At 36.7% G+C, this 12,598-nt stretch overlaps 1 protein-coding gene across 4 annotated transcripts in view; it reads right to left on the reverse strand.

Annotated features, from left to right (window-relative positions):
* Window positions 1-12,547, reverse strand: part of LOC145268610 (uncharacterized) — a 142,714-nt gene extending 130,167 nt beyond the window's left edge. The window contains exons 1-2 of one of the 4 annotated variants that reach the window (XM_080124062.1): window positions 12,131-12,547; window positions 6,464-6,654 (exon numbers count right to left, since the gene is read on the reverse strand). In XM_080124062.1, the coding sequence (XP_079980188.1) occupies window positions 6,464-6,654; window positions 12,131-12,276 (337 nt within the window). In that variant the 5' untranslated portion in view covers window positions 12,277-12,547. Of the gene's footprint in view, window positions 1-1,275; window positions 1,421-6,463; window positions 6,655-12,130 lie in introns of those variants that run through there. The other 3 variants (XM_080124063.1, XM_080124064.1, XM_080124065.1) reach the window with 3 other exon arrangements.
* Between the last annotated feature and the right edge of the window lie 51 nt (window positions 12,548-12,598).

Here is a 12,598-nt window from a genome sequence, read left to right on the forward strand (position 1 = left end):
TGAAAATTTTTTTTAAAAATTGAATAAACCAAACAAATTGAAAAAAATTGAAAAAAGAAAACCAAATTTTAAAAAATAAACAAAAACGCACATATTCATAAACGCAAAATTTTGTTATTTTTTTATGCAAAAACAAATTAGAAAAACTAAAAAAAAAATCCACCGACTCTTTCATTTCTATTCTACTTGCCTCCCCATGAGTGCAGAGTTAGACAGACGGTTGTGCTTTCTTTTTTTTTTTTTTAAATGTGAGAAAAATCCAGCTCCCCTAAAAGGGAACTCTAGATTGGAACAAAAATAAAAATGTACTCTGTCTAGAAGAATTTCTCCTGTACTCACTGAGAACAAAAAAAGATGAAGTGTATCTATCAGAACATATACTACACTTTTCTCGTAGCTAAAAGGCCAATTGATTTAATCAAATAAAAATGACAAAGTCTCCCTTTCACTTGGATATTATTTTAATTTAAATGGGAGTGGAAGCTAAGTGGAAAGCACCCACTGTTTGGATATTATACTCTGTTTAATTTTGGAAAAAGGAGAAGGGGGAGCAATCATTCTTTTTGACAACAAAAAATTTTGTTTATACCTGCTTAAAGGCCAATTCCAGGCGAATTAAAAACAAGCAGATAGTCTCTAAATGGAAGTGGAAGCTAAATGGAAAGCACACACTGTTTGCCCGGATTAATGAAAAATAAGCAGGTCAGTTTCTAAATGGGAGTGGAAGCTAAATGGAGCCATCCATTCTTTTCCAGGTCAATGAAAAAATAGGCAGGTCAGTCTCTAAATGGAAGTAGAAGCTAAGTGGAGAATGCCCACTGTTTTCCGAGTTAATGGAAAATAAGCATGTCAGTTTCTAAATGGGAGTGGAAGCTAAGTGGAAACCGTTCACTATTTGCCTGGGTTAATGAAAAATACGTAGTCAGTTTCTAAATGGGAGTAGAAGCTAAATGGAGACTGCCTACTTTTTTCCGAGTTAATGAAAAATAGGCAGCTCAGTCTCTAAATGGAAGTGGAAGTTAAATGGAGACCGCCCACTGTTTTCGAGGTTAATGAAAAATAAGCAAGTCAATCTCTAAATGGGAGTGGAAGCTAAGTGAAGACCACTCACTGTTTTCCAGGTTAATGAAAAATAAGCAGGTCAGCTCCCACTCCTATTTAGAAACTAAGTGAGGACCATCAAAGAATAAAAAAAGGTTGAGATGGAATATGGGGATGGATGGCGTCCTTCAAGATAGAATCGACGTTTGAGGGCCAAACACTTCTATTACTCACTCGAATAAACGTGTTGCCTTTTCCCATTGGAAGTGTCCGTTTCTTGGAAATTTCCTTTGAGGTGTACATCAGATGCAACCTGGCCGAAACGCAGGGGTTATCACAAGCTCTGGTCGATAATTGCCGTCAACTGGTGTTTACACAATAGCCTATAACTCTGCACACTTTTGCGATCTGACCACAAAGGCAGCCGCTGGACGATAGACACGTGACAGCAAAACACTGGGAAAATTATTTATGACATCAAACAAGGATGACGTCATTAACTCAGAGTTGCAAAACACTAAGATAATCCTTTATGATATCACAAAGAGTTATTACGTCAGAAAAGGGATAATGTCATCCACGTTTTAATGGAAGACATCATCCCTTTATATTTTATATATATATATATATATATTCTTTTTTTTTTTTTTACACACAGTGGTCACCACTTATCAAGGCCCGGAAGCCACTCAGGGATAAGGGTTATTGCAAGTATATTACGTTAGTGTGGAGATTTGATGAAGTGTTTACTTAAGGGGGTGGTTCATTAGGAATTTGTTAACATTGGACTTGAACATATCCAAGTTGTAGTCAGGTGGGAAGCAGGCAGACAGAACAGAGTTCCACAGGCGTGCAGTTCTAAGAAAGAAGCTTTGTTCATGGAATCCGCATTTTGATTTAGGCACAGATAAAGAGTGGGGGAAATTTTTCACAGTGGATTCAGCTAGACGGGTGTTTTTCGTGAAAGATTGGCGAGGGGGGGACCAGAGATTGGAGTTCAGACGAGCACCTGCCATGGAAATAACGATAAAACAAGGATAGGCTCGCAACGTCTCTTCTGTGGGAGAGAGGTTGCAGGGTAGAGAAAAGGGCATCCCCCACTAAGCCACGAAGTCTATTTTGTACTCTGTCAAGGGAGGATAGGCTGTTTTTAGCAGCTCCTGCCCAGATATGGCAGCAGTATTCTATCCTTGGAATATAAAATAAAATACGCATCAAGTGCGCTTGAAAGCCAAATCACAACGTAATATTAAGAAAATAAACAAATATTTTACTTGTTTGAAATTTATCACAAATATATTTCAGAGGTATACTCCATCTTCAGTATGTTGTTTTGTTTCCTTTTCTTCCTTGCCATGTTATAAAGTTGGAGAAAGAAGTCTGTTTGTAAAGAGTCGCGCTTTGTCTCGCCAGATACAATGCGCGGCTCTTTACACATTATTCATCCATCCAAACAAAGATTTTACTCGTTATAAACCGTCCTTGGTATATCATCACTGTTTCCTGTTAATTTCAGCATCATGTGACCAGTAGTTTAAGAGTTTATCGGTTAAATATTTTCACACAGACACACGCATGCATACATATACTGTTTTATTTATATATCAGATTGACAAGAAAATTCTTGCCGTTTTTAACTTTTAAATTCAGAGCAGGAGCTGCTAGAAAGGACTTATCTTGCCTTGATAGAGTTCAAAATAGACTTCATAGCCTCGTAGAGGATGTTCTTTTCTCTTCCCTGCAACCTCTTTCTCACAGAAGAGATGTTGCGAGTTTGTCTCTGCTTTATCGTTATTATCATGGCAAGTGCTTTACTGAGCTCCAATCTATGGTCCCCCCCTCACCAAACTTTCACATGAAACACTCGTCTAGCTGAAAACACTATCAATAATTCCCCCCACTCTTTATCTGTGCCTAAACCTAAACATAGATTCCATGAACAAAGCTTCTTTCTTAGAACTGCATGCCTGTGGAATTGTCTTCCGTTCCCCTGCTTTTCAGCTGACTACAATATGGTTGTCTTCAAGTTCAACTTAAACAAGTTCTTGATGAGCCGTTCCACTTAAGTTAACAAATTTACCGAATTTCCATTACTAACAATTACTATATTGTCCAACTGTCTACTGTACACTTATCCTCAAGTGGCCTTTGGGCCTTGATAAGTACCTATGTAAAAAAAAAAAAAAAAAAAAAAAAGATGAACACCAAACTTGGACAATTGTTACAAAAAATGATAAGTTCAATGTATGAGATTTGAAAGTTCATTTTCAGTAAAAAAGGTTACTCAAGTGTAATCAAGTCGGATCAAAGTAAGGTCAATTTAGTGAAATGACAATGACCAGTAACAGCTATAGTGACGATGCAGTCCCAAAGGGGCATTTTATGTGGTCACAAATGGTTGTATAATAACAACTGAAAAGGATATTGGGGTTGGTTGATGATTTAGCTCCAAGAAGAATCAATCCATCGCATCTCCTAACAAAATTACATTGAGAGCATTGCCAGAACCGCTGCGAAAAAGGTAGGTTCTCTCTACCGTGCTAGAAAGCTACTAGTGCCCAAAAGTATCCTGTGCCTCTATAAGGCCACCATTCGCCCATGTATGGAGTATTGTTGTCATATTTGGGCTGGTGCATCTGCCACTAGTCTCTCACTCCTAGACAAGGTTCAAAAGATAGTCGCCAATCTGATAGGTCCTGAACTGTCATCTAAACTTCAGCCTCTGCCCCATCGACGAAATGTAGCATCCCTCTGCCTGTCCTACAAGTACTTGAACATTGAATGCTCCGACGAACTGCAAGCACTTGTACCCCCTCGACGTAAATACCCCCGACAAACCCGACAAGCAGCTAAATCCCACCCCTTCACAGTTGAGATCCCTAGATGTAAGAGAGCCTTCTACTCCAGTAGTTTCTTCCCTAGAACCGCTAGACTTTGGAATTCCCTTCCAGATTCCTGCTTCCCCAACTGTACTGACATGCAGAAGTTCAAGTGTAACGTGAACCGACATCTTGCTGCCCAACTCCCCACATAGAACCCCTGTAGCTTATTTCCCTGATAGTAGCCCCCTACATCAAAGTGGCAATGTGCCAAAAAAAAAAAAAAAACTAACCAGACATCACTGTCACTGACTCTAAGGTCAATTGTTATCTATCTATATATAAAAGTGAGAATGTGCGTGCGTGAGGATATTTCCCACTTTGTATACTCATCGATTTTTTTTTGATCTACAAACTTGAAATTTGGTATATAGGATATTCAGACATATTGAAAACATTTTAATCAGTTTTCATCCAGAAACAAGCAGCGCATATGTGATCCCCTTCTGGTGCTGCATGTGAGATGACGCCACAAAAAACAGTGAAGAAATGATGCATGTGAGAAGTGTGAAGTGCCAACGTTGAGTTAGTGGTAAGGCAGGTGTATATTTTTTTTTTTTTTTTTTTTTACACAGTGATCACCACTTATCAAGGCCCGGAAGCCACTCAGGGATAAGGGTTATTGCAAGTACATTACGTTAGTGTGGAGATTTGATGAAGTGTTTACTTAAGCGGGCGGTTCATTAGGAATTTGTTAACATTGGACTTAAAGACATCCAAGTTGTAGTCCGGTGGGAAGCAGGCAGACGGAACAGAGTTCCACAGGCGTGCAGTTCTAAGAAAGAAGCTTTGTTCATAGAATCCGCATTTTGATTTAGGCACGGATATAGAGTGGGGGAAATTTTTCACAGTGGATTCAGCTAGACGGGTGTTTTTCGTGAAAGATTGGCAAGGGGGGACCAGAGATTTGAGTTCAGACGAGCACCTGCCATGGAAATAACGATAAATGTTCCGTTTCCTTCATAATAGAAAATTAGCAGGGGCATGAATGAGCATGGATAGTCATCACCCATAAATCAAAAGTGATGGGGCAACACGTGTCATTTTTGGCTATTTTGGGGCATTTTTTACCTCTTTTGAGCCCCTGGGGGGACGCAACGGGAATTTTTGCACATCTGTGCACATCTATTTAATAAAGTACAATTTGTGGCGAAATTTCAGGAAAAACTAATGGACGGTTATCTGGCAGTCGTCCGGACTAACGGACACCACTGAAAATGTAGGTCCCTCTCTGATAAATCCGGGGGACCAAAAAAGGGCTGCTAAGGAGCCAAAACTGAAAAACTGGATCTTCTGGATCATCAGATTTTTATCAGTTTGTCAACTGTTTCAGGAAATCATTTACATGACAAATTACTTATGTTAAGAATAAGTAGGTTTGAAAGTAAAGCTCTCTTACATCTCGGTATCATGGAAAGTGTTCAACTGAGCTTCAATCTATGGTCTCCACTCCCCCCTCGCCAAACATTCACAAGAAGCACTCGTCTAGCTGAAAACACAATCAATAATTCTCCCCATTCTTTATCTGTGCCTAAATCTAAACGTAGATTCCATGAACAAAGCTTCTTTCCTGCTTTCCAGCTGTCTATAATATGGTTATCTTCAAGTCCAATGTAAACAAGTTTCTGATGAGCCGTTAGGTTAACAAATTTACCGAACTTCCATTACTATCGATTACTATATTGCCCTTTTCCTTGAGTGAATTCTCGGCCTTGATAAGTGGCCTATATAAGTGATGAGCCGTTAGGTTAACAAATTTACCGAACTTCCATTACTATCGATTACTATATTGCCCTTTTCCTTGAGTGGATTCTCGGCCTTGATAAGTGGCCTATGTAAAAAAAACACTTTTTAAAGATCATGTCAAGCAGGTTATCGTATTGACTCACTTTCTTTAGGTTTTAGTTTCGATCTCAGCTTGAGATTTTTTTTTTACTTACAAAAAGTGAACTGTTTAGAAAAAACATAATACTCACATGCACATGTCTCAGTTTCTGCATGAATTAAAATTTAATATTTATGGGTATTTTACGATCGGGCAACACTGGGCGGCCTGCTAGTATATATATAAAAGTGAAAATATGTGTGTATGTGTGTGTGTGTGTGTGTGTGTGTGTGTGTATAAGGACACTTCACAACTAGTTAACAATAAGTAGGTTTGAAAACACTTTTTAAAGATCATGTCAAGCTGGTCTAATGGCTATCGTACTTGACTCGCTGTCTTTAGGTTTGGGTTTCGATTTCAGCTCGAGTATTTTTTGTTTTACTTACATGAAATGAACTGTTTAGAAAAGACATAATACTAGCATGCGCATGTCTCAGTTTCTGTTTGAATTGAAATATAATATTCATGCATATTTTACGACCGGGCAACGCTGGGTAGCCTGCTAGTATTTTCATATATGGGTGTGTCATTATTCTTTCGAACACCACAGAAATACAGCATCCAATCATATTTCTCAGTGATGCCATGAAATGATCGACAGCAAAGAATAATGTTATCGTTCCCTCAAAAACGCCGTACGTACAATTTATTTAACTTACGTTGTTCTTTGGAGTGCTTGCTATAAGTTTGTCTGGTTCAAAGTTCAACTCTGACCCTGACGGAGTGTTCTCTTCGTATTTCACGTTGGAGTTGAGATCAAAGAAAGGTTTTGATTGTTTCCGCAAAGGATCAGACTCTGCCTCAGCGGCCGACTCTTTCATCAAGTGATGCAGTTTAGTTTTGCCAGACCTAAAAAAAAAAAAATTTTAATTAATAAAAAGAACTTACATTTAAAAGTACAAGAAATCAGAGACAATATTAGTTTGTTTTTTTTTGTTTTTTTTTATTTAATTTTCACCCCAAACACCCAAACAAGGCACCACCCCAAACAAGGCACAGTGCCACTTTGAAGCAGGGGGCTACTATTAGGGACTTAATTAGCGGGGTCATTATGAAGGGAGAAGAGTAGAAAGATGTTTGTTAACATTACACTTGAACTTCTGCATATCACTGCAGTTGGGAAAGCAGAATCCCGGAAGGGAGTTCCAAAGACCCGCAGTTCTGGGGAAGAAACTATTGGAGTAAAAGGCTTTCTTGCACCTAGGGATCTCTACTGTAAAGGGATGAGACTTAGTAGCTTGTCGGGTTTGTCGGGGGTAGTTACGTCGGGGAGGTACAAGTGTTTGCAGTTCGTCAGAGCATTCACCATTAAAATATTTGTAGAACAGGCAGAGGGATGCAACATCTCGTCGATGGGACAGAGGCTGAAGCCTAGATGACAGTTAAGGACCTATCAGGTTGGCGACTCTCTTTTGAACCCTGTCCAGGAGCGAGAGACAAGCAGCAGATGCACCAGCCCAGATGTGACAACAGTACTCCATACATGGGCGAATGGTTGCCTTATAGAGGTATAGTATACTGTCAGGCGTAAGTAGTTGATATGAGTCCTGAATGGAATTCTTCAAAAATGAGAATCAAAAAAAAAATTGTCCTACAAACCTAAACAGCAAAAATGCTGAAACACTCACCGGAAGTTATTATATTACGGATAAAGTATAAGAATAAATACTGTATATATTTGTATATAATTTGATCTTGTGTGTAAATCGATGTGCATTTTAAGACCAAAAATTGTGTCATTTTAGGTATTAACCTGTGTATTTTTTTTTTTTTTTCATAGGCGTAACCACTTATCAAGGCCCAGAGATCACTCGAGGATAAGGGTTAAAGAGTGTACAGTAGTCAATTGGACAATATAGTAATCGTTAGTAATGGAAATTCGGTAAATTTGTTAACTTAAGTGGAACGGCTCATCAAGAACTTGTTTATGTTGGACTTGAAGACAACCATATTGTAGTCAGCTGGAAAGCAGGAAAACGGAAGACAATTCTATAGGCGTGTAGTTCTAAGAAAGAAACTTTGTTCATGGAATCTACGCTTACGTTTAGGCACAGATAAAGAGTGTATAAGTTAACTATAGATTGTTATTTATTTTTATTTATTATAGAACTAACCTGGGTGCTTGGTGGGGGATGCCCTTTTCTCTACCCTGTAACCTCTTTCCCACAGAAGAGACATAGCGAGCCTGTTGTTGTTCTATCGTTATTTCCATGGCAATAGAACTAACCTGGGTGCCCAGCATTGCCTGGGTATTTGGAGGCATGATGTGTTTAGCAAAAAAAAAAAAAAAAAAAAAAAAAAAAAGTCATTTCTGTAATTTTTTTTTTTTGCACCAGAACAAATAAGCCTATCATGCCTTAACAGAGTGCAAAATAGACTTCGTGGTTTAGTGGGGGATGCCCTTTTCTCTACCCTGCAACCCCTCTCCCACAGAAGAGACATTGCGAACCTATCCTTGTTTTATCGTTATTTTCATGGAAGGTGCTCGTCTGAACTCCAATCCCTGGTACCCCCTTGCCAATCTTTCACGAAAAACACCCGTCTAGCTGAATCCACTGTGAAACATTTCCCCCACTCTATATCTGTGCCTAAATCAAAACGCGGATTCCATGAACAAAGCTTCTTTCTTAGAACTGCACGCCTGTGGAACTCTGTTCCGTCTGCCTGCTTCCCACCTGACTACAACTTGGATGTCTTCAAGTCCAATGTTAACAAATTCCTAATGAACCGCCCCCCCTAATTAAACACTTCATCAAATCTCCACACTAACATAATGTACTTGCAATAACCCTTATCCCTGAGTGGCTTCCGGGCCTTGATAAGTGGTGATCACTGTGCAAAAAAAAAAAAGAAAAAAAAAAAGTACTATGTTCGTGCAAAATGAATGTGCTCAAAACGAATAAACATTTTGACCCCACCCTTTACTTAAAAATTCACCAAAAATCAGGAAATTAACCAATTTTAATGAAATTTTCAGCATTTATAAAATAATGATCACGGAATATAATGAACTAAATTATTTTTATTTAAATCTTAGTGGAAATGTATTATTTTGTTTAAACCAAAAAATACCTTTACTAAAGTCATGGTTTTCTGTAGTAAAAAAAAAAAAAATTAACGAATTTAATTTTATCATGTACTTATTAAAAATTTTTAGCTATTTTCTTTTTAAAAGCAATCTCAACATAAAGAATTATCCTATTTTATTACTATGAGGTGCCTTTTATGAAATTATTTTTATATATACCTAGTTGGGGTACCCGGCGTTGCCCGGGTGTTTATATGTGTGTGTGTGTAAATCAAAACCAAAAAATTCATTTTGAATGCGCTCCTATCATACGAAAGAACTTACTGTCAATTTTATATGTCGAGCCGGAACTCTTTTTTTTTCTTTTTTTTTTTTACACAGTGATCACCACTTATCAAGGCCCGGAAGCCACTCAGGGATAAGGGTTATTGCAAGTACATCACGTTAGTGAGGAGATTTTATGAAGTGTTTAATTAGGGGGGTGGTTCATTAGGAATTTGTTAACATTAGACTTGAAGACATCCAAGTTGTAGTCCGGAGGGAACTCTTTACTCTTTTGACTCCGCTTAAACTTTAATCACGTGGTTACAGTGTAGCAATGGTGTAGCATAATTAAAATAAACCATTCATTCAAATGTCGCTCGTTATGGGTTTATCTGAATGCGATATTAAAAATCATTTTATTGATACTTATGCACTTATGTTACCGGGCTGGCGGGCATATTGTAACTATTCTGTACTTTCACCTAACAATTTAATAAACAAAAAGATGTTTGGGTTCGAGACTCCTAACAAACGGTTCCCCAGTTTGATACAAAACACCTGATGAAGGCCGGAGGGCAAAACGGCCGAAACGTTGTGACTATAACAACCAAGATGAGGAAGTCAGTCCGACAATCTCAATCAATGAAAACACCTCATCTCAAAAATACAGACAATTACGAAACAAAAAGATATTGTAAAACTTGAATTTAACTTGAAAATACTATTTTTTAAAAAATAGCACGATAACATTCACCACTTTATTTTGCATATTTCTTTTCCAAAGAACCGTTTGAATACAAAGTGATTTTTAATATCGTATTCAGCTAAATCCATAACAAGCGACATTTGAATGAATGGTTTATTTTATTGATGCTAAACCGTAATCACGTGATTAAAGTTTAAGCAGATGAAACATTGGGAATCAAAAGAGTAAAGAGTTCCATCGGGCCTTTCGGCTTATGTGATAATAAAACTTCTCAAATGCACTTGTGATGTTAGGCTGTATAAGGTGTTAACTTTGGTCAAAATCACCTGTTCCTTCTTTCATTGGATTATTTCGATTATTGATACTTGTCAAAGACATTCTGATACAAAACCTATCTAAGAAGACTGCTAGGCACATAAAGTACCTTCGTGTGAAATTTCATAAAAATCAACCCAGCCGTTTTCGAGTTCATAGGGAACGAACACACAAAGTTTGCCTTTTTAAAGTGGTTTAGCCTTTTTGGAGATTATTTTAAAAAGCGAAATAAAACAGGATAAGCTGCTATAAAAAAAAAAAAAAAAAAGACGAAATTCGGGAAATTTGGCTTAAAAACATCGAGTGGTTCAAAAATGGGTGATTGATTTATTAGGACATTACATTAGAAACTGAGCACCCCTACAAATAATTTAATATTAACTTTTTTAAAAAAGTTTTTTTTCATAATCTTGTAGACTAGTGTCCACTCGATAATAATCTGCTGAAAAAATTGAAGAAAAAAAAAAAAAAAAAAGGCGAAAATTAAAAAAATACAGAAAAGGGGCAAAATTCTTCAGGCACCCCCACCCCACCCCAGACCAATTTTCCGTAAAGATTATTTGGTATTTTTCACAACGTGCTCCCACGTAGTATAAACACCCCCCCAATCACTCTATGTTAAGAAGAACGGCTTTCGGAATAACCTCCCACTCCAACCTCCCCATGTTAAGAACGGCTTTCGAGGTTGGGTTGTTTATTCCGAAAGCCGTTCTTAACATGGATGGTTAGGGGTGTTTATACTACGCTGGTCGCTGGGGTGAGGAGGAGGCACGTCGTAAAAATTTACCAATTATTTTTAACTATAAATACTTAGTACGTGTACACTGTACAGTTTAATCAAGACACTAAAAAATGAAAATATCGAACAAAGGTTATATTGTATGTATCCGTTTTGGACTGAAGATCTCCGAAATAAAAATTTCACTTAATTTGATCGAGTTTTTTTTTTTTTTTTTTTTTTACAGCGGAAAAACATGTTTTTATGACAGCGCGTTCGCGTTGAAGGTAGATATCTTTGAATTTTTTGAACACGCCACGGGGAGATAACTCAGTTTAAAGCGCCGACACTCCCTCCCCAACTTTAATACTAGCTTTTCTTCCTAAAAATCGAACTTTTTGCTCGGTATCATAACAAATGGGTTTGTATTACTGTACACATAGATTCGAAAAAGTTGTCAAAAAACAAATATATAACAAATAAATGTTATCAAAGGCAAGATAAGTTACTTTTCTACCAAACTGGATACATTTTTTTTTTGTTTTTATTCAATGTAACATGTTTATTCAGCTCGAAAAACATGCAGTGTTTACCGATCTATTGGAAAATTCAAGATGGCGGCCGATTCTCTCTTTAACACGGTAAATTTGGAAAAAGGTGTAATAAATAATAAACTAGACAAAATACTGTTAGAAATTCGCTCAATATATGTTACCGTGACATAACTTGACACATATTCGGTGGTTTTTAATAGTATTTTGTCTAGTTTATTATTTATAACACCTTTTCCTGAACTTACCGTGTTAAAGAGAGAGTCGGCCGCCATCTTGAATTTTCGAATACATATTGGTAAACACTGTATGCTTTTCGAGCTGAATAAACATGTTAAATTGAATAAAAACACGAAAAATATATCCAGTTTGGTAGAAAAGTAACTTATCTTGCCTTTCATAACATTTGTTATATTTTTGGGGTTTTTTTTGACAACTTTTTCGAATCTATGTGTACAGTAATACAAACCCAGAAATTTTTTCCGAGATCTTCAGTCCATAACGGATACGTACAATATAACCTTTTTTTTTTTTCGCTATTTTCATATTTTTTTAATGTCTTGATTAAACTGTAAAAGAACCAAATACTCTTATAAATGTTCGTAATTTTTGGATATATTACTATTTTCGAAATGTAAGTACTGTTGCTGTTTGTTTAAAACTACATTTTTTTTAAATCGATGTCTCGGCTCCATCTTAACAGGCACCAAAGAAGCGACAATAATATTAATGACTTGACTCACTTGTTGGAAAAGCCAAAAATCGAAGCAGATTTCTGATTTTCCCTTTTTTCATGTTTTTCTTGAAGTCCTTCTTCTTTATAGACACCATCTAAAAACTTTTCGGTTTCTTTCAAGCGACGTGTGACTTCTTCCAACCGAGATTCCATTAATTTTTTTTTTTCCGTTTTTTTTTTTTTTTTGTCACATGAAGGAAAACAAATTTTTAAATTAACTAAAAACTTGGCGTTGTCAAAGATTCCAAAATTTTGAATTTCAAAATAAAGTCCCGCATTATTCTAAAACAAATATCAGAATTTAATCATTTTTTTTTTCTAAAACACAGATTTCAGTATATTTACTAAATAGAATACTAAAATTACATCTAAAACTAAAAAAAAGATAAACACACTTAATTTACAAATTTATTTTAAGTCAAGTTTGTTTGTATGACTCCTAAGCAACGTACGTTAAGTTCGGTATCACCGCGCT

This window comes from Euprymna scolopes, chromosome 44 (genome assembly GCF_053919585.1).
Source record: "Euprymna scolopes isolate OS-2025 chromosome 44, ASM5391958v1, whole genome shotgun sequence".
In the NCBI taxonomy this organism is placed as follows: domain Eukaryota; kingdom Metazoa; phylum Mollusca; class Cephalopoda; order Sepiida; family Sepiolidae; genus Euprymna; species Euprymna scolopes.